Here is a 21,002-nt window from a genome sequence, read left to right on the forward strand (position 1 = left end):
GCCAATGTAAATGTGACCTGGGGATTAAAGGAGCAGGGTGCTGGTAGACATGGTATGCATTTGGGACAGTCATGGACCGAGTAACACTGGAGGCACAACGGGTAACTAAGGGACTGAGTAATGTTAGTGGCAGCCTTTTACTAGTTTACAGTAGAAAACACAACCACTGGACGCATATTAGACACCAGGGATTGTTGTACAATGAAGCCTCAGAGGGCAGGCTGAGCCCAGGGACACGAGTGACACACCAGAGAGTCAGGCTGGGTGACAGAGGTACCAAGAGCAGCCAGGTTGTGTGCCACACTGGTGGCAAAGGATCCATTCAAGTATTAGACGGCGGAGGTTAGCCATTGGGTGACATTGGAGATGTACAGGGGATGTCAGTGGCACCAGGTATGATAAGTTTAGATTGCAATTAAGGCATAGTCTGCTCCATGGGCTCAGGTTACATTGCAGGCACAGAGGATAGGCAGGAATTGGTTGACTAGGCACAACTAGAAATTCAGTGCTTCAGCGACAGAAGCCCAAGAGGTGGATCATGCCTGAATGAAGCCAGAGGGGCAAGGCCTAAATAACACTGGCATAAACAGTTTGGGCTTACCAGAGACCAAAGACACAGATCACCATCCACTAGCAGTACATTGCTGATGGGTAGGCACACAGTTGACAGGTCTGCCAACTCACCATTATCTTAAAGACACACATGAAAGTTCATCTACAAGCTCAGGCCAGATATCAGTAAAATGCAAAGAGACCAGGATTGCTAGTATGGTAACATCAATGTAGTAAGAATAATCACATTACAAACCGTATCACTTGTGAGGTATGAGCCATGTCGCAAAACAAGACACAGCCCTACTTATTGCAATCTCAATTATACTAAGGCATCCTATTTCCAGCTCAACGGTCATCGGTTTAAACATCAATGATCATAAATGAATTTACCAAATTTGTCACAATTCACCTTTTCTCATGCTTCATGCGAACAGAAATGTATGTTCCACGCGAGATATCACTGCGCTCCTCACTCCTAGGTCTCAAAAAATGCAGAACTTCAACTGCTTGGACAAGCTGAAAATCCACAGGAACCATCCTGTAAAGTACACTCTGGACAGCCTTCCCATATTCACTTTGTTTACCTACAATCAAACAAGACAGCGCAGCATTTCCTTCTTTGGTTTCAAATAATAAATCAGTCACTGTCTTAAGTGCCTTACTTTCAACTGGGCAGACGTCATTCAACTATCCTCCATGCAGATGGTGATCATCCTGGTAACACAAACCTGCGTCTCCCACCGTAACTCCTTCACAACCAGGTTTATTTTTTTTAATAGGACAGGTCTTCTCAATAACCAACGCCCCTACTCCATCACAGAGGTTGCTGGTGTATTTACCACTGAAACACAATTTCACCTCAAATATTTCCATAAAATACAGAGCAGTCATCCTTCTAACAGAATTTGACAATTGTGCCAGAAAACAGATTATTCTGGGATTGACACTGCCAATTCCGTTTCCACTCTTGCATTCAAGATGCCTTAGATTTACACAAACTAAGTTGGCACCAAATCAAATCCTTCGAAAATTCTGGAAAAAGCCCTAAATGAGGAACTTTTATCCTTCATAGAGACCAATGATAAACTTGACTCGGCGCAACACGGTTTACATCCACGTCATAGCACAGAATCAGCATTGATTGCTGCTACGGAGGATATACGTATTCAACCTGATGGAGGGAGGAAGGCCATACTGATCTTACTAGACTTATCAGCCGCATTTGATACGGTTGATCACCATATTAATTCAGCGCCTGGCCGATGTAGGAATCGTGAACAAAGCGTCTGATATTGTCCGGACATATCTAACTGGTAGAGAGCAAACCATCACGATGGAAGAACATAAATCGCATCCCTACAGATTGCCGTGTGGAGTTCCCCAGGAATCTTCACTCTCCCCTACCTTGTTTAAAGTTACATTACCCCACTAGCCAGACTCATACGGTCCCATGGTTTTAAAGTGGTATGCTACGCTGACAACACACAAATAATGGTCTTCTTTAACATCCAAACCTGAAGAAGCGGCAATTAATTTTAGCAACTGCATGAGACACGTCATTTCCTGGATGTTGGACAACTGTTTAAAATTAAACACTGGAAAAACGGAAGTGGTCACGTTTGGAAGAGATACTTCCATCTGGAAATCTACCTCGTGGCTCGAAGTAGCCCGTTAAACAAGTAAAAAACCTTGGGATTAAAATAGATGACCAGCTCTCTCTATCTGAACAGGTTAACAACATTACCTCCTCCTGCTTTTTTACTTTAAAAGTCCTCAGAAAGATTCTATCTTTTATCCCCATGGCCCTCAAAAAGACTCATCACGGCCTTGATACGGTCTAAAATTGATTATTGTAACGCGCTTTATTTGGGAGCAAAGAAGAGCGTGATAAGCAAATTACGGACGCTACAAAATGCAGCGGCACGTCTACTTCTTAAAATTCCAAAGTTTAGCCCAGTAAGCCACGCCATTCGGGACTTGCACGGTCTACCAGTCCAGGACAGGCAAGAATCCATTTTAAATCAATGTGCATTCTGCATAAGACTCTGCACAGGGCTGTCTCAGCTTACCTTAACTCACATATCAAGCGCCACGCACCTCAACGAGAGCTTAGATCGGCAACCGCGTCCTTGCTGGTGGTTCCAATGATAAAACAGTAAAATAGGGTGGCAGAAGTTTTCTACATCTGGCCCCAAAACTGTGGAATACGATTCCCATTAATCTTAGGAAACAAACCAACCTGTTAATGTTCAGAAAGGCATTGAAAACATGGTTGTTCGCTCACAAAGTCTAGTCAACTAGCCCAACTCCTTCACAGTCACTGGACAGCTAGCGCTAAGATGCCACGGCAAAAACGCGCTCTATAAAAACCCACATTTCATTTCCATAGGCCATGTTTATCAATAAAGGACAGCAAATCCCTCTTCAGCTCAGGCAGGAAAACAGCAGTCAGAAGTGATAGGTTGATTTTACTAGGAAAAACTGGAGACATCATTAAAACAAAACTATTTGAAATTGTAAGCGGGTGAGGATAGCGAGGAAATGCATATCTGAGCTAACAAATAAGAATGTTTCCATCAAAACGTCGAGAATGAAAACTGAACTGGCTACAAAAGATCCCAAAGGGTATTCTGGAATATTCCGATTTTATGTGCTTAAACAGATTTTATGAACTTTAGTATAAAATAATTTTAACCATTTGATGTGAGGAAATTAGAAGCAACTATGGATTCACAAGCTAATTCCTAATTCCACAAATGCACTCTCAACAATTGAAGAACAATTCTGTTTGAAGATCAAGCGCAGTCAAAACCCTATTGGCATAATAGGTTTCATTCATGAACGTAAACTTTTGTTCATACAATCAACATAAAAATGGTTCCTTCGGGTACTGTTCATGACCCATTTACTGAGCTAACTTGATCGAGATATTTTGATCTACAAATAAATTACAATGGAGAGCAGTCTTACAGTGCTAATGGTAGATATATTCTTTTACAGCACAGTGCGGGAGACAACAGAGGATAATCAGGAGCAATAAGGACATACTTGTTGCAGCAAATATGTTGCAGCAATTTGTCTATTTATGGCGTTTATATATTCTAATCAATTATGTCTAGCCCCACATCAGTCTCTTGGGACCGACAAAGTTGATTACTTCCAGTTAATCTTGTTTGAGCATACTGAGCCATTGCTAAAAGATATATAACACAAGAGAATGGGTGATAGGGACAGATTTTAAGTGTCCAAAGGCAACTCCAGGTTGTAGTGGGACAAAGACAGCATTTAGGTAGCCATAACGTTTCCAAAGTATCTACAGGGCCGGCTTTAGCGCTGGTGGCGCCCTGTGCGACAATGTCTGTTGGCGCCCCTCCCCCAATGACCACCTCTGCCACAGATTCCCTCACTACCACCCTTTAACAGTGCCTCTCAAGTCTCCATAACCACTGTCTCTCAGATTCATTTAGTTTTAAAGCACCGCTCATACTAGTGTAAGGGGTCAGCAGTGTACACCACACACACTTTACATAGAGACAATCATGTGTGTGTAAATCAGTGTATAGGAAATGTTACATCAGACAGGATTACAAGGTGTAGTATATGAGTTACATGTCGATACTGGTAGGCAATACAATTTAAGAGTCATTCTGAAAAAGCACAAATTTAGAAATTAAAACAGATCATGGTTAGGGGTTCTCTTTAATAAAAATAATAGTTCTATACCCAAATGAACCCTTTTGGCAAGGTTATGATAATAAAAAATTGGGCAAGAAAACATATAGCTCTAACATATACCTTGCAGTTTGCATGCATCTCTTTGATTACAGTTAATAGCTCAATGTTCTATATTAGGATTTTGACTTGTAAACGAAAAGTAACAAAAAGGATCTCTCTTACAGAAGCAGTAACCCACTGACCTATTTACATTATATGCACTTTGTATTCTGCATGGTACATGTTCTTAGCAGCAGGCATTTTTAACCCTCTGCGCTACCTTAGGGCGAGTCAAAACTTCCACTAGACATGCCTCCGGTCTCTGGACGATTAATCACCGGAGTTATCTTGACATTTTAATTGATGCCTGAATATTGCTGGAGGCTGGAAAGCAGCAGCAGGTGCTTAAATGATAATACACTTGCAAAAATGACTCCCCCCCCCCCCCCCCCCCCACCCCAAGTTAGCGCCCGGTGCGGTGGCACTGATCGCACCGCCCTAGAGCCAGCCCTGAGTATCTATACGATCATGTATAATTGCAGGGTTAGGCACATCAGACTATAAATTTTAAAAATCTCACAGAATAACTATATAAAACTAACTCGGAGTATTAGAGACATACCACAGACTAGATTGCAATGTGTTTCATGCGCTATTTCAGTACATTACCATGAAAGAGATACATACAACAGTAAATAACAAGGTTAATAACAAAGATTAAAAACATACATAAAAACATTTCTAAAAGAAGGAAAGTGCTAGTATACAAGTTAAGGGCTATGCTACATCCAGGGCCCTGAAAGGGTTGCACTGCCAAATTAATAGTTTAACATTTGCCAAATATTAATAAGACCTCAACTATCAATGTACTTTAAAACTGCTACAGTGGTCTGTCTTTTCCGTATTTGCCATGCATGCAAAAAAATCTGGAAATAGCTAAAAACATATTGGGTGCCAAGTCTATTTGGAGACTTCTATACACCTGTTCATTTCTTCTAGTGCAGAGGTTCCTACAAATAGGGATCAATCACTTAGTTCTTGCCCTGCCATATGAAGGGCAAAAGAATAAGAAATGGGGTGCATTTTCTTTCTTATAACCACACATGCTTGTTTGCACTGAATAATCCTGTCCATCTTGATGTAAAAGCATACAATGCACAATAACAAAAAAAAAAAAAAGATTGTGGTGTAACAAAAAATAAACCTTTAGTAATTATGCCGCAGAAGAGGAACTGGACAAGTAGCTGCTTTAAATGACTAAAATATCAGAGGACTCACTGATATTCTTGACCCAACTGTTACAAACTAATATGAAGCCCAAAGTCATGGCTTAAGCAATGGAGAGGTTAAACCTATCTAGTGTAAAGAATCACTACTAACCAACTCAATGGTGTTCAATGTATTGACTTAGGATGAAAGGTTTGGATATAACCAGAGGGGTTCAAATCTGTGCCTGCACAAATTCAAGCTGTTTAGAAGCTCTTTAGGCACTACATGCCAAGGCATCTCAAAGTAAAAGGAGCACCAATTTCCATAGTGGTGCATCTATTTACACTTAACTGCCCCAACTATGCTCCCTACTCACTCTCCAAAGGTGTTTAACTTTGCATTTTATCACTTAAATCGGTTATGTAAAATGCAAGGAGTCGTACACTACCTTCACCCAAAAATTAGTCAACTGCATCTTTCCAAGCACAACTTGGCCTAGCTCTCCAAACTAAAAACGAGCCATGCTTGCTTTCAAAAGTAAGGGCCTGGCCTCGAGGAGAAGGCAGTATGTTTGCAGCTGCTATGTTATAATATGGATGAAAAGGCCTTTTTTTTGGGGGGGGGGTCACCATTTAGGTCCTGGATTCTCCCGTATTCAATCAACATTCAGTTTTATCTTCTCATTTCAAACTCCTTATTTTTGGCACAACCAACTAGTTTTCAAATCCAAAACATTTCCTCACAGAAGTTTATACTAAAAAACATTTTCATCTCACACATCAACAATCAAAGGCCCACTCAATACATTCAACTCTGTGTCCTTCTGGATCTTTCCCTTTGCTCAGAGAGTGCCCACCTTACACAAGGCCAAAAAGATGATATCCTTTAAATCAACTCCTGCTGCTTCTGGAACGCCTTCAACTTATTGATTTAAGAATTATCTCCCTCTTACTTAGCGCAGGTTGCCAAGCTACTACTTTTAATTCTTCAAAATCACTTTCCTCCCCTTTTACTCTTCCCCACTGTGTCTACAAATTCAATTTCATGGAAAGGTCTGTAGGCACAATTCTTTCAATAAAGAAAACACCACGTGTCATCCTGCGCTTTCAAGAAGCAAGTTTACATCTGTCATGGGTCACGTGGCTCAGGTTTCCTTGTCTTTGACCCCGTTAATTACCCTGTAACGTCAAACTAAATGTCTGGAATTCGTTAATGCATTGTAAGGCACTCAAAGGGAAAAACAACATTAAACATATGCTACAAGGAAACGCACACACAAGATGGCAACAAAGCGTCTGCAGGAAACATTTACGGACGACACAACGGTTGATAAACTGGATTGATAGGAACTGTAGAGCAGAGGGTGGAAGCCGAACGCCTGATTTTCCCGCCCAGCGCATGCGGAAGCTCCGAGCTTCAGGCTGCAGCCATTGGCGGACAGAGCCCGCTCGGAGGCATGGCGGCAAAGCACAAGCGTTAAGAACAAAGCAGACAGGGCTGTTCGGCCGCTGACCAATCCGACGGACTGCGCCATGCTCCACGCGCGGTCTGCAAACAAGCTGCGGACACTGTGTTCGGAAAACAAACATGCACACAGGAAGGGCGGGAACCATTAGTTCTCAAATAAATCTTCAAACTGTAAGACGTTTGTGCTATTTTGACTGCTCCGCGAGCTCCCAAAGTCAATTCCGCACCACACCTGAGCGTAAAGAGAAGCCAAGATAAAAGAGAAGCGAACGTGACTTACTGTGCAGCTCGCGGTGGATAACGTCAAGCAGGTTCGGTTCGTCTCCCCACCAGAAAATCCACAGTTCCTTCCGGTCCGGCTTCACCTCCCGGCGCCACACACAGAGAAGGTTGGACTGCAGGCACCGGATGAAGCTGAGCAGAATGGGGTCATCCTGGGCTGGGGCAGAGATGATGGGTCCGCACTCCCCATGGCCTTGAAAACTGTACCTGCGCCACTTGATGCCTGTGAGCTCCGCCTAGAGAGGAGAGAGAGAGGGGACCGGTTACAGGTGTCACATCTGAGCGTTACTGACTTATGCACGGAGACGCGTTACCGTCCTCTGCAGAGAATGTGAACATCAATTGCCCGCCCCCAAATTACAACCAGAAGCAGAAAATTATGTGAGGGTTAACTAACATTGCTCTTAGCAGCCAAGAGCGTACGGGCAATAAAGCCATTAGCCCATGTCCTCCTCAAAGCTGGCCGGCAAACTAGCCAAATGGTCGACACTGACTGAGCCCAAAATACAAATAACCCGTCTTTAGTGCCAGCGCTCTACACATCCCGATTGACGGGGTCAATCTCGGCGCTGCAGACAGGGTGATATCCTATGACCTTTCCGCAATCTGCAATTGTCATTTTGCAGTGCTTTAAATGGGCCGGTACTGTCCGGTACAGAGTACCGGAACTTTTTCATTCTGAGAGGGAGAGTACCGGCACTTAAAGAGTGACATTACTTTTAATGGAAGAGTACCGACACTTCACAGAAGCAAGCAGGTAATCTGATACAAAGTACCTGCACTTCTATTTTTTCAATTTCAAGCAAAGATTTTCGCCAGGAACACGTACAGTGCGAGTACAAACAGGGGCAGCTCTGCGGGAACCCTACCCTAAAGCGCGTGCCCTGTGGCTGAGCGCATGTTTTCTTTTGAGGTATCTACACCTTACACACAGAACTCGGAAACTCCGAGTTAATGCAGGACCTTTAGTTAACACAACCCGAAAGCACATAGAGCCAACCCCTGCTCACTGTGTCCAACTTGCGTTGACTGCATTAATTGGAAGAAATTCTGATGTATATGTATTAACTTTCAGCACTCTAAGCTTATAACAAAAAGACGCTCTCTATGCCGAGCCAGGACAGTTCCGATACAGTCCCAGGTGTCCACTGCATGCGCTATGTTCAAAGCTGCCTCTGTTTGCACAGTGTGGTGTTTACACAATCTGTTAGGTCACAATAGTTCATTTGCATCAGTAGTGGGGAAGAGCACCTACCTACACACAACGCCTACTTCCACAGCGTTTCTTCCTACCCCGGGTGCCTAATATCCACAATGGGGAATCATAGAAGATAAAAGCAGGCTCTAGAGACCATTGCTAATTAAATAATGGATAATCCTAATGAACATGTAGGGCATAGGAATGAGCACTGCACACTGATTTGACTGAACAGCCACGTGATCAATTTCCAGGGCATGAAGTGCCAGGAAATCGCAGTAGGTCCTCTCAATAGACTTCTACCCTCCTTATTACGCCTTCTTGCAAGAGGGCTTTTAAGTTTCTTTCAAGAGACGTTAAATCGTTTGGAACGTGCACTTCGTTCCGGAATTGCCAGTGCTTTGCTGGTTTTCATAATGCATTTTACAATTTGGAATTTACTTTTAATTGTTTGTAGGGTATCTTTTTTCAAAATCTATCATATGCATTGCTGAACAATGTACAGATACATCAGGAGGTACTCGGATTTTATCGGTGTTTTGATTATACCTACTGTATAATGCAGTCTTACATAGGTAACAAAGAGCTATGGGGCATTAGGGAGGAAACGCGGGAAGTACGGATTTCTCCCGATATATACATTGAGGATTGAGTCCTTTATTTTTTTCTGTTGTTGGTTTCACTGCACTGATGGAAAAATGTAATAAAAATATTTTTTAAAAAAAATAGGTAACAAAGAGCTCCATATTTAACACACTCTCAATACTTGTGCGCATTAAGAAAAGGGTGCGTCTTAGAAAGTGCAATACACTACGAAACACTGGAGTTTAACCAGGCTGACCTGACTAAAACAGAATTCCTTCTGCGACAATCCACCTACAACAATTACAGTTCTCCTCCTAATGTACTCTAAGCTGGGCATAGAGTTCAATAAAATTACTCTAAATTGTAATTTTGTAATCTTTTAGCTCTAAAATGCCATCTATCATATACAAACAGTTTACATATTTCACTAAGTGTGGATTTCCAACACCTCAGAAGCATTCTTTCAGCCACTAAGTAATCCCAGAACTCCTAAGCCTCTGTGACTCGAAATCACTTAAAGATGTTTATGCATTTTTTATGAAATCCTGCTCTAAATATAGTTTAACTGTATTAATATATGTCAAATTTGATAAGGCAATACAAAGCTCCGCCCAAAGTTACAGGGAGAACGGAAGATTCACAGTGTGGTATGGGTAGCCGCTCATCTCCATTCAATAAGAGACCCATTCTTGTACGTTAGTTGCATAGCAGCGTGCTGGAGATATAGGCCCAATATCTAATGCACAGATAATTCATTACTTCACTGCAGTTATGGTGTCCTTACTAGGGAAGCCAGTTCCACAGTACTGTTAATCTTTACATAAAAAATATAATGGTTAGTGGGTGGATTTCAAGCTGAACCCTGGGCAGAGGTTGACGGGTAGGGTTTTACTTACAGATCAACTTTTCTTTTTCAGGTAATAAACTGGACAGACCAGCTCAGCAAGTGGTCACTGTATTTCTAAAAATAAGCCAGTGTCTCAGCTAAAAAGAAACTGATGCATTTTTTTGAAAGCTAGTTTGAATGATATGTCTGTGTGTGGGGGTGGCGGGGGCATGTTGCAAGGTAAAGCAAGCCGCTTTCAGTTGCACACGTTACTTCAGGTATGATTAGTGATGGCTATTGTGCACAGTTCTCATGCATTTATTAAGTTTCTGTTGTACAATCTAGAACATTAAGAGACAGGAGGTTCAGAGTTGGTCACTGGGGAAAGCGGTTATAGGATGGACGTGGCACTCTAGAGAAATCTTTTTCCAAACATTAATTCACTTTAGTGGAGGCACTGTGTGAATTATTTCGGGAAGATGCCACTTTCATGGATAGTACTGCAACCTTTGATGATAAAGAGCAGACCAAGAATGGAAGAACTGAATCAGGAATGCACTGTAAAATACCATATTAAAAAAAAAAAAAAAACCCAGTAAAAGTCAAGGAGGCGATGCATGTGTTTCTAGTGGCTGAATTTCATAATGTAAACCCAGAAAAGCTGGCATCAATCCCAGCTTTCCCACTTGACTAAATTGTGTGATCCTAGGCACTTGCTTTATTTCACTTTGCCTCTTTTTTCATAATCACATATAAGAGGACATTTGAAACACATTACTTTAGGATTAGTGCTGTACAAAACCTGCTCTTGGGTTTCATTTAATAAACTATAAACTACGGTTCATGAATAATAGCAACCCAGACCAGCTAGAGGGTGCACATAACAACTGACTTGACTCTTAGTTCACTACTGGCATAGTTAGGATTGGAGGGGGGTTGCATGAATGTTTCAACATTCATGTTTGAAAATGGTCACTTTAAAAAAAAAAAAAACTTTGAGTTGCACTGATATGATCTGATGTACTAAGCTGAAACGCTTCTGCATGTTAATGAAATAACAGATTTTGAATACTTCAGGGACTTTCTATTTTAACACATTTGTGGCCAGATGTCTTTAAAATTGACAGTGTCAAGTTAATAGCGGTGCAGTGCACCTGCGCTTCTTTTCTTTCAGTTGGTCCGTAATTAAATACTTGCAGTTTAACATCTTTATGAATATTAGTTCTCTGTAAACTAAGAAGCAGCCCAGAACAGCTGCTCACCCAGGGACTGCATGTAACATTCAGGAGGGCCGCAAGTGGCCCATGGGCCATTCTTTCAGTATCACGGAATTAGAGGTTATCCTAGAGCACTCCGAAGAGTGGGAGGGTGGGGGTTAATAAAAATGGAGGGTGGGGGAGCACGGGCGGGATGAAGGAGAGTTACTTTTGGATATGCACTCAGCAAGAGTGGATGTCCAAAAGTAACAAAAGAATACCTGTAGGGGCCTGCGATCAGTGGAAGGACACTGGCCACAGTAAGCTGTACTTGGTCCATACGCCATGGCATTCACACACAGAGAAACAATGATAAATAAAAAAAAACACCAAGTGACGTGGAAGTCAACCAATGGTGAGTAAAGATAAGTAATGGGTGGGCTCTAAGCCCCTTAAGATTTTTTTTCTAGCTCATGCGCGCTGTAGGAAAAACCTAAAAAAGGCTATGCATGCTCCCAACAAGGAGTCTTCGAGGTATTATCGGAACATGACAAAGGATTTTCAGAATTCTGATCAGTTACTCGTGGCTTTGGGTGGAATAATGGCCTAACTTTCAAAGCAAGTGATCTCCATAAAAAGAACATTTATTAACACGAGCCTCAACAGAAGGGTAATGGTGGCAAAAACTACAGCTCACACTGTGAGAGGAGCACTGTACAATATTTATAATTTAAGAACATTGACACACCTTCAAGTGCGATTAGTTGAACACCCAGTTCTAAAGGGAAGCAGTGTGGGAGACCGAGTAAAGTCTTTTTCAACAAGACGAGTGTCACTCCAACCTTTCCCAGTTTCTTTATAATGCTATTATAATTGGAAAGCAGATTAATCTGAACGAGGAATAATGTTGGAAATGAAATGGTACATTCCTGATACTGAAGTTCTTTACGGTTCGTAAGTTTTTCCCAGACTCAAATATGAGCCACCCTACTTCACAGTGACCCTTTGAGTAGTTGTGTTGTATAGTCTGAAGTTAGTGTTTGGAAGTGTAGAGTTATACCCACTTAAAAAAGGTCAAAATAACGAAGTAAAAAGGCTATTGTATATAATTAACTAATTTAATAGTGCAATAATAATTACAAAACAAGGATTTTTATTTTTACAATAGTGGATGATTAAAAATATGAATTTCATAAAAAGTCAAAGCTAGACAAGCTGTATACAGGTAGGCAACTTTAATACTCCACTGCATTAAAATACACAAGAAAGTTAAAAAGTCTAAAATACATATCAATACTAAAAAGGTTAGCCCAATGATAATGTGCCCTACTTGGCATACTCTATTTTTCATACAGGAAGATGGTTACTATTCAAATTACCCAAAAGTAAATCCCACATGAAAGTTATTGGCTAAGGTCACAATAAACGAGAAATATCATCTCTAAAACATCTTGGCTGGCAGCTCGTCAGATTTGCTGAAAAAAATGCTATGAAGGCTTTACCCCTTCCTGCAAGTAAAGGTTATTGGACTGTGGACTATCGCAGATATCTTCACAGCTTTGATATGGTCCAGCTTCCTCACCTTCTGGAAACATTTAATTTTCGCGTGCCAGACTCCAGTATGTTTAGGTTCTCTGATAAGTAATTGCTACAGTGCCTTCTACACTCCTCTGCCAAATTATATGTACTGAATGTGTCTGAAACCGCAAAACATTTTCTGCAGGACAAAGGATAATTTTCTAGACAAAATATTCACACGACTCTACCCAAATTTATCATCACACACCTGCAACAGAAGGGTGAGAAAACTAATCTTTTTGCCTAAAATGTTCAGACCAATGTAGTTTTTTTACTTGGAGGCTGAAGCTGGGAAGGGTGTCAGCATGCTAGGATCCTTTTTAGACTGTACCCTTTTAGACAATTGGGTATCGAGTAGGCCTTGCTGAAAATTAAAATGCAATAGATCAATTCCAGAATTTCACGTAACATGCATTCTTGTCAATATGTTACATTGCATATTAAATAACTTAACACCATTTTCAACCACAGACCGGTTAATGCAAAACATGTCACACTAATGGACACTTCTGCCCAGTCTCCCGCCACTATTTTGTGTGACTTGCTTCATGCGAAGTATGCTATCATCAGAAAAACCACAGCAAGAAAAACTGAACAGCATAGAGGGGACCATGATAAAAATGATGTCCAACTGTATAAGTATATCGTCATGCAAACCACCCTTCACTTTGAGTCTTGCTAGAGCCCTGACTCAGCCCATCGCTCCAGACAACTACATAGCTCCTTTTCAGCTATTTTGCTAGAAGCCACCAGAAGTCTACCACTAAAAGAAAAGGATCTAATCAGGGTAGGGATTATGTAAGATTCTATAATGGAGATCTATCTGCAAACATACAATTTTTTACCTTGCTAACGCTTATAAACTGTGGCCCTGAAATGTAGACAGTTTTATTTGATAACACTCTTTTGCACGCTCTCTATGCCTAGTAACTGTTAAACTCTTCTCTCTCATAAAAGATTGCTCTCTATTTGGCTGTCTATGGATGTTTGGCCACACACAGACTTGGCTGTTTTCTTAAACTTTGTTCTACCATTGTTCATGCCAGGACCATACTCGTCCAGTACTATCTGCCAGAAAGGATGCTTCTACCATTGATTAAAGACTTACTTTCACGCAAACACACAGCCAGGATATGATACTCATCAAAGAACAGAAAGATCGGCATGGGAGATTTGATCTCCAAATGAAACCGTTACCCAAGCTGCCGGTTTCATCAGTGTAGCTCATGCAAATGCACACGTTGGGGTGCAGACACATGTGCCTGCTACCGCACTGGTTTCATATGCATGTAATTCAGCTATTTAAAAAGCAGTATCAGTCATATAGTTAACACATTAAAAAGTGTTCTACTGCCAGGGCAATCCTATAGGAGATTTCCCAGACGCAGCCCACACAACCTCCAGTAGTGTACAACTACCACTGCCGCTTGCAACAGGAAACTATAAACGCTCATCCCTCCAAGAATGCATGAGCTCCGCTGCATCCACTAACAGCACACAATGTTCATTCCACTGCCTCCGAGCGCAAGGATGCCTCTGCCGCCCCCCGTAGTAAATGTGAGTAACTAAATTATCAGTGATAGAAACGTGAAAACAAATTCTATTCTTTAAATGACTTCGTTTTCTAAAATTATCATCCGTCAAGTATAATATATTAATTGAAGCACAAATGACCAAATCCAAACGATTCAGATCATAACATTCAAGTAACGGTTATTCAAATAACTATGAACATGATCTGAACAAGTGTTTCGGCACTCATCACAAGTGCAGCAAAAGTGACCATATAAATGAAATGTAGAACAAAAAATATTGCTTACTAATAACAAGCCTACTCCGACTTTAAACTGTGTATGAAAAATGAAAGTTTTGAGGCATAATCATCAACAGAAAGTCTGTTTCGGTCTCTTGAAGCACCATCAATCAGAAACAAGTGTGTTTCGAAAACAATCCTCAATAAAGGTCTAAAAATGTCCTTCAAATATCCTTTTTCCATCAAATTAACACTGCTAAGAATGGGATTTACATTTATACCTATAATCACAAAGGGTAATGGGTCAGTAATATTTGTAAGACCTTCCTATAGTAGGCCAGCCATTAAAACTCAAATACCTTACGGCTGCTGCTGCCTCGTGCAGACGACCAACAGGTCAAGATTGGCTCTAATGACAGTGCATGCCTGCCCCCACCTCTTCGACAGTCAAAAGTGGCAACTGCCTTCTCTGATAGCACAACTACTACTGCAGACTTCTCTTACAGAAGATGGCAGTGTATTTTCGGAGTATACACAATGGCCTCTCACAGCCATATATATCGTTCTTTGCCTTAATAAGAAAACTTTGCTGAGGATTTATAATATGCTAACGAGGCAGAAGCTTGTATTTGGTCAGTGGGGTCACTAACTTCCTTCAAGTATTGGTGTTCTCTAACATTCTGCACAAGGTACTGATGTAATGGGACTACTGATGATCCATTGAGTGAAAGGCAGTTGCGTTCTCATACCACAAGCAAAACCTTAGAATGCATTAGTCTTCTTGGACAGATTTATTTAAGTGCTCCCACAGGAACACTGATAAACTGCTTTATGGCCGTCATCCCACCCAGAATTAAAGAAAAGCGATCTGAGATTTAGAAAAAAAGGACATTGTAGTCCGAGATAAATCAACAATGTTAAGAGACATGGAAGCGTGCCAACAGCATCCTTTAGAAGACAGTGTAACGAAAACAAACGTATCAATAGTATCTGAACGAACACTGAATTGCAGTTCTTTGGAGTTTCTATGCATAATGAAACTTCTCATAAAGCAGGCAAGAACAACTTAGTAAAAATAGTCCTCAATTGCGAAACAAGGACGAAAATAACGTGAGACCCGACGATTTACTGTCCACATCCTTCCTGAGTCAAAATCCAGAAAAACAAGTCAAATACGTAGCATTCACACCTTGGTCAACTACAGGACCCACTGCAGTCAGGCCTCCAGCAAGAATTCCGAATAAAATCTACAGGAATGGAGATCATAGGCAGTGCTTTAGAAAGCTATTTGGCAGGCGATTTAAAGACATTAAAGACAAGAAAATGTCCCAAAACTGCGCATGTGCTCCAGCAAGTCAAAGATTACACTTTTATGATGTTTGGAAGTTATTATACTTAAACTGTCAGGCTTCCAAATTTCTTCGATTTTTCCGCGAGGCTTTCCCTCACCTTCATTGCCAAATTGTGTCTACATAACCTCCACTAAAGACTCATTTTTTTTGGTTGTCCGTCATTTGTTGTCAGTCATTCACTTCCAACATTTTAAGTACAGAAATATTTGGACTTTCATAAAAGTGACAGACCTTTCATAATGTTAAGACATTGTTTTATTTCCAGTACTTATTTTTAAAATAAGTTTTAATAAGGGGTTCATAAGGGTCATATAAATACAAAGTTATGCATTATAACTGACAAACCTTTTCACCAAAAAGTATGGGGTAGGTGGAATGTGGTCACTTGGAGTCACTTTAGGCAATCAACTCCCACTAGAGGGAGCAGCAAGGTCCTCAAACAGTTACCATGGCAGGTGAAGCAGTCGTCTGTCAATGCCAGCCACTTTCATCCTTTGCAGGCATTTCTTATGGAAGTGGTCCTGATGCAAGGTATGAAGGATGCTAAAGCTGCTCAGAGGATGCTGTGGATGGGATGCGGTTGGTGGGGTTCTTTCTGCAACTACTCCTCAATCCATGAAGGGGGTGAGGCGGTACTGGTCACAGGGTTGAAGTCCCTCGTGGTCCTCTCTGTGCTGACAGAAGTCCAGTTGCCACTGGGCGTCCAGTCGCCCAGTATCATGGACATAGACATCCTTCTTAGGTCAATAACTTATACTCTGAGGGTCCCAGCTGCACTCCGATTGCCCTCCCAAGGGCAGAGTAAACTGTTGCAACTTTGTGCGTCAGATCTTGGTACCTGGTTGCACGGCGGCAGGTTGAAGACTTTGATGCACCAACTTACCACAGCAGGCTTCTCAGCTGTTGTGTCTCTGTGCTATGAACAGGAGGCCAGCTCAATGATCCCTGGAGTCTCTTGGCTTTGGGTGGGCTCCGGAAATTACTACTCTTCAAACAGGACACAGCATGCACAGTCCCTCACTTCTGCTATTTAGCAGGTTCAGCAGTTAAAGTACAGGCCGGTGCAGTCTCTTTGCTGGTTCTCAGCGCAGTCCTTCTTTGGTCCTCTTCCAGACCAGTCAAGATCAGAGTTGGCGGTGCCAGGGGCACCCTACTTATGCTCATAAAATGCCCTTGGGCAGGACGCGGTCAGTAGCCAATGGTCTACCAAGTTCCTTCCCTCCTGATGGCCGCTTCTTGCTAAGCGGGAGATCTGGGCACTCCAGGATGCATCATTCTGCCCACTTCTAATATGGCAAGACCGCTCTCCTGGCGTGTGGAGCTCCCTAGCCCAATCCAGAGGTGTGGCTACCAAGGGGGCTACACGCCTCTTGAGAACCAGTTTGACAACTATTTTTCCCTCTCCTGTCCCAAGTGCCAGCCCGACCACTTAAACAATGAAGCTGTCCCTCTAACCAGTGTTACCCTTTTGCCCTTCAAAGGCAGCTTCTCTTATGAAGCTCACCTTTTGGCTCAACACCTGTGTGGCTTGCTGCAGGAAGAAAGTGACACATCCTTTCAGAGCAAGCTTCTATTGTATCCTTTCCTGGGAGTTATTAGTTGGCCTCCCCAGGAGGGCAGAAAGCTGTCTCAGCTGTAGGACCCTGTGCACAACCAGTATGGGCACAACGGACTGAAGGCAGCTAAGTGGCAACTCTGCTAAAGTTGCACACTGTAACGTGTTAGATTAATTTCAAACAGGAGAATCAAGCAGTGCTTAGATGACCCACTTTGCTCACACCACTCCAGAGTTAGCAAAATTGAGGGGTCAGCATGTAACTTTGCACTCACCAATTGGGCGACCAAGCTTTTCCCCCCAGAAAAAAAAGACAGCTGAGTGCCAGGACTGGCATGTCGTTCTTCATTCTTTTGGAACTTTTCACTTTCATGACACTCTAGAACTTCTTGCATTTGAAAATTAAATAGAATGTAAGGATTCTTCACATCAACAGAATCACATATGACAACAATGGAAATAATATTGGTGTGGATTTGACAGCTCTTTGTAAACAAGTGAGTAACATAGGCTGGGTTGGAAGAAAACCAAGTAACACTCTCTAAAAACATAAGCAATCAAATTAAAAGTTTCATTCTTATTTAGTAACCAAGAATCTGGGGTTCAAGCCGATCAATATACCAAGTTTAAATAACAATGACTCGCATTTAGTTTCAGCCACCTGTGCTTACGCTGAACAGCTTTGAGTACTTGTCACAGTAAAGCAAGCGCTGGCAAAGCCAAAAAGTCTCGCTTTTGTGAGAGAAGTGGCTTTGCTAATTCTTCTATGTAAAACATGGATTAAAAAAGTTAATAGAATGCATTTAAAATACTGGAGGAAAAGGAAGCACACACACCGCTGCCAAGAATCAAATTGAATGACATTTTGCAAATTGCTGATCACATCGTTGTTCCCATTTAATAAACAGCAGGGTAGTCTCCCTCCCCACCACTGTTCCAATCTCTGGTTATTCTGTGTTGTCCCTGGATGGTATATGATCTTGGGTTTATCAGCGTCAAGATACCCCGTATGGATTATTTTCATTTTATTCATTCAAAACTTAACATACCTTATGATGCTTTAAAAAAGAACACTATTCATTTAAATGCAGTGGCCTTTTTTCAAATAAATTTATGCTGAAAACTAAACAATTTAAAATACTTTTTGCATGTGACTCACCTAAAAACATCCCCCAGTTAGAGGTACTAAAATTAACATAACCCTTGCCAGAGTTTAAGCATAAGGAAGCATCAGAATTTAAAGCAAAATCTTGCCACGAGCTCATTTACTCTCCACTGTATTGGAGCAATATTTCTCAGCCAGATGTGCAGCAGCGAGCACATTTATTAGCCTCTAGGAGAAGAGCTCTCCAGCGGAGGTGAATGAAGCAATCCGCCCATCTTCTTACATAAATGCCACCTTTGAGTGCGAAGATGTAATCTTGTGTGCAACTAGTGGAGAGAAAAGCAATCTGATTAAGTTCTCTATTGTCATGCCATTGAAAAAATATGACTGTTGCTGTGATTTTACCAATGAATGAAAAGCAACACTCAGAGTGCAGAGGGCAGGCGTGTGGGGGAGAAGCAAAGAACGGGGAGAGAGAAAGAAAACACAAATTCCCATTGAGTGCTCAATGAAAAAGGAAAGTATTTCCCTCATGTAAGCCATGGACTGACACAAATAATCCAACGAAAAGATCAGCTAAGAAGTTATGCTCCATGGGAGGGACAAATGCAAAAGAGGAAGGAAAGCTATTAAATCAGAAACAAAGAAATGGTACTGACAAGAAAGCCACCCAATGTAAGCAAAGGGTTACAGACTATCCAACGGTGACTTAAGCACTAGTAATGCATGTACCCCCAGATACAGTGCACACTTTGCTGACCTCAAAAGTTTCCTTTTCCCCCCCACCTTTTCTGTCTTGTACTAACTCTCCCTCACCCAGAAGGACTAGCGACACAATAAGAATGTTGTAGATTCACAATAAATACATACAACATGCATGTGTGTTCAGGTCCAAACCCAGCAGAAAGCTGCCATGCCTCAGTCTGACTTTTTCCCATCTGCAAGAACTAGGCCAAGCGTGGGTGACACATGCATCTCTGACTACAACAAAGTTGAGCAGCCTCACCAGGATCGGACTGTCAATAGTTATGCAGGCAAGGAGAGTTGCAACAACACGCAGGTGAGCATTAGGAGAGAACTGGTGAGGGCACTAACAACTAAAATTTCACTACTTGTTCAGATGGGAATTTGACAAGGTAAGCACAAAGATGACCAGCCACAAATAGAACGATTCAGTGCTAGAGGGATCAACAGAAAAGTTGGACAGATAAAACATGCATACTGCTGTTAGCTGGATACCACGAGAAAAAGACAGTAACAAGGCCCTAGCAATCAGAATGAAAAAGTAATGACCAATGATAGAATCAGATAGTAGCCCTTGGGTTAGTAACTGAGCTGAAGGAAACAAACAGAGTATTCTCATGCGTTATTGGGTTGCATAGAGTTTGAAACCAAGTGTTGAAATGGCCACATTGCTCGACCGAGGTTAGAGGCTGAAGGTAGGCAGTTCAACTGCTTTCTTTCGAGTGAGAGAGTGAGAGAGAGAGACCAAATCCACGAAGCAGTAAAAAAGACAGCCAGAATTATGAAGGCTACAAGTTTCTGATCCTGCTTGAATAGGCTCCCGCAAATTTAAAGAGAAGGCAACCCAAGAAATGGGGTGCATGCAAATCTTCTCGGTCTGACTTGGCACCAGAGAAAGAAGACATCTTGCCATACATTGTCTCAGAGCACAGTGGTTTCTTAAATGCTACCCATGCCTGAACCCACAGGTGTTGCTGCAAGAGAAGACATGACTAACTGCGTAGTAAGGGTGGGAATGTCTGCATGGCTTACGGTTTGTCACATGTTTGTGATGAGAATGGGGGGGGCATTGTCTTGGAGAACTATCGTAGTGAATGAGTAAATGTTGATCGTTTAGTCTGTAACAGTTGAGAAACTGGCATGTTAACAACCTAAGATATACATATGCAGCCAAACAAAAGTGTTGGCGATGCCTCTGGAATCAAAACCTTACGCCCAGAGTTCATTGCTCTGGAATGCCACCCAACCTAGAAACAGACTAAAACATACCACCCTAACATGTCAACAAGACTAGTTTCCAATTTCTGATAAAAACCAAGAAAAGGCACAAGAAGGCAAATATCACCATGAGACATACTAATGGCAGACTACGATAGACAAGCACCATAAACTTGATAGTCAACCTTTTCTCCAACTGCTCTTAAGCTGCATTGACTAAGTCAATAGGTCTTCCCTTTGGAACCCATAGGCTTTGCCAACTGCTTTGGGAGGTGGTGTACAGTTTAAAGATGCTGACAAGTCTACTCAAAATAAAAATATAAATAGACAAAACAATGAAAAGGGTACTGTTGCGTTAGTCCACTGTTTAGTGCATGGATTAACCTCTTCAGTGCCCATGACGAGATAGTCTCGTCATGGAGCACGGTTGCGCTGTGCCCATGACGAGACTATCTCGTCATGAACCCCACCCACTAGTGCCACGCCCGGCACAGGAGGGGGAAAGGGCATGGCACTGAAGGGGTTAAAGTGCATGCAAGCAACATTTGCCTCAATTTTTTGTTTACCGATCGAAGATGATAAACCCATTTGGATCAATCAAAAAAAATAATACAATTTGTTTGAGCACGAAAGAACCATTTCTTTTAAGGGAGTAACAGAGGAGT

The 21,002-nt window shown here is 41.8% G+C and overlaps 1 protein-coding gene across 2 annotated transcripts in view; it reads right to left on the reverse strand.

Annotated features, from left to right (window-relative positions):
• The window catches only part of MED13L (mediator complex subunit 13L), a 964,037-nt gene that overhangs the window by 833,844 nt on the left and 109,191 nt on the right, over window positions 1-21,002 (reverse strand). For both annotated transcript variants that reach the window (XM_085634904.1, XM_085634903.1), the window contains exon 2: window positions 7,226-7,463. In XM_085634904.1, coding sequence (XP_085491030.1) covers window positions 7,226-7,463 — 238 coding nt within the window. The remainder of the gene's footprint in view (window positions 1-7,225; window positions 7,464-21,002) is intronic.

The sequence above is a fragment of the Triturus cristatus genome, chromosome 11 (genome assembly GCF_964204655.1).
Source record: "Triturus cristatus chromosome 11, aTriCri1.1, whole genome shotgun sequence".
In the NCBI taxonomy this organism is placed as follows: domain Eukaryota; kingdom Metazoa; phylum Chordata; class Amphibia; order Caudata; family Salamandridae; genus Triturus; species Triturus cristatus.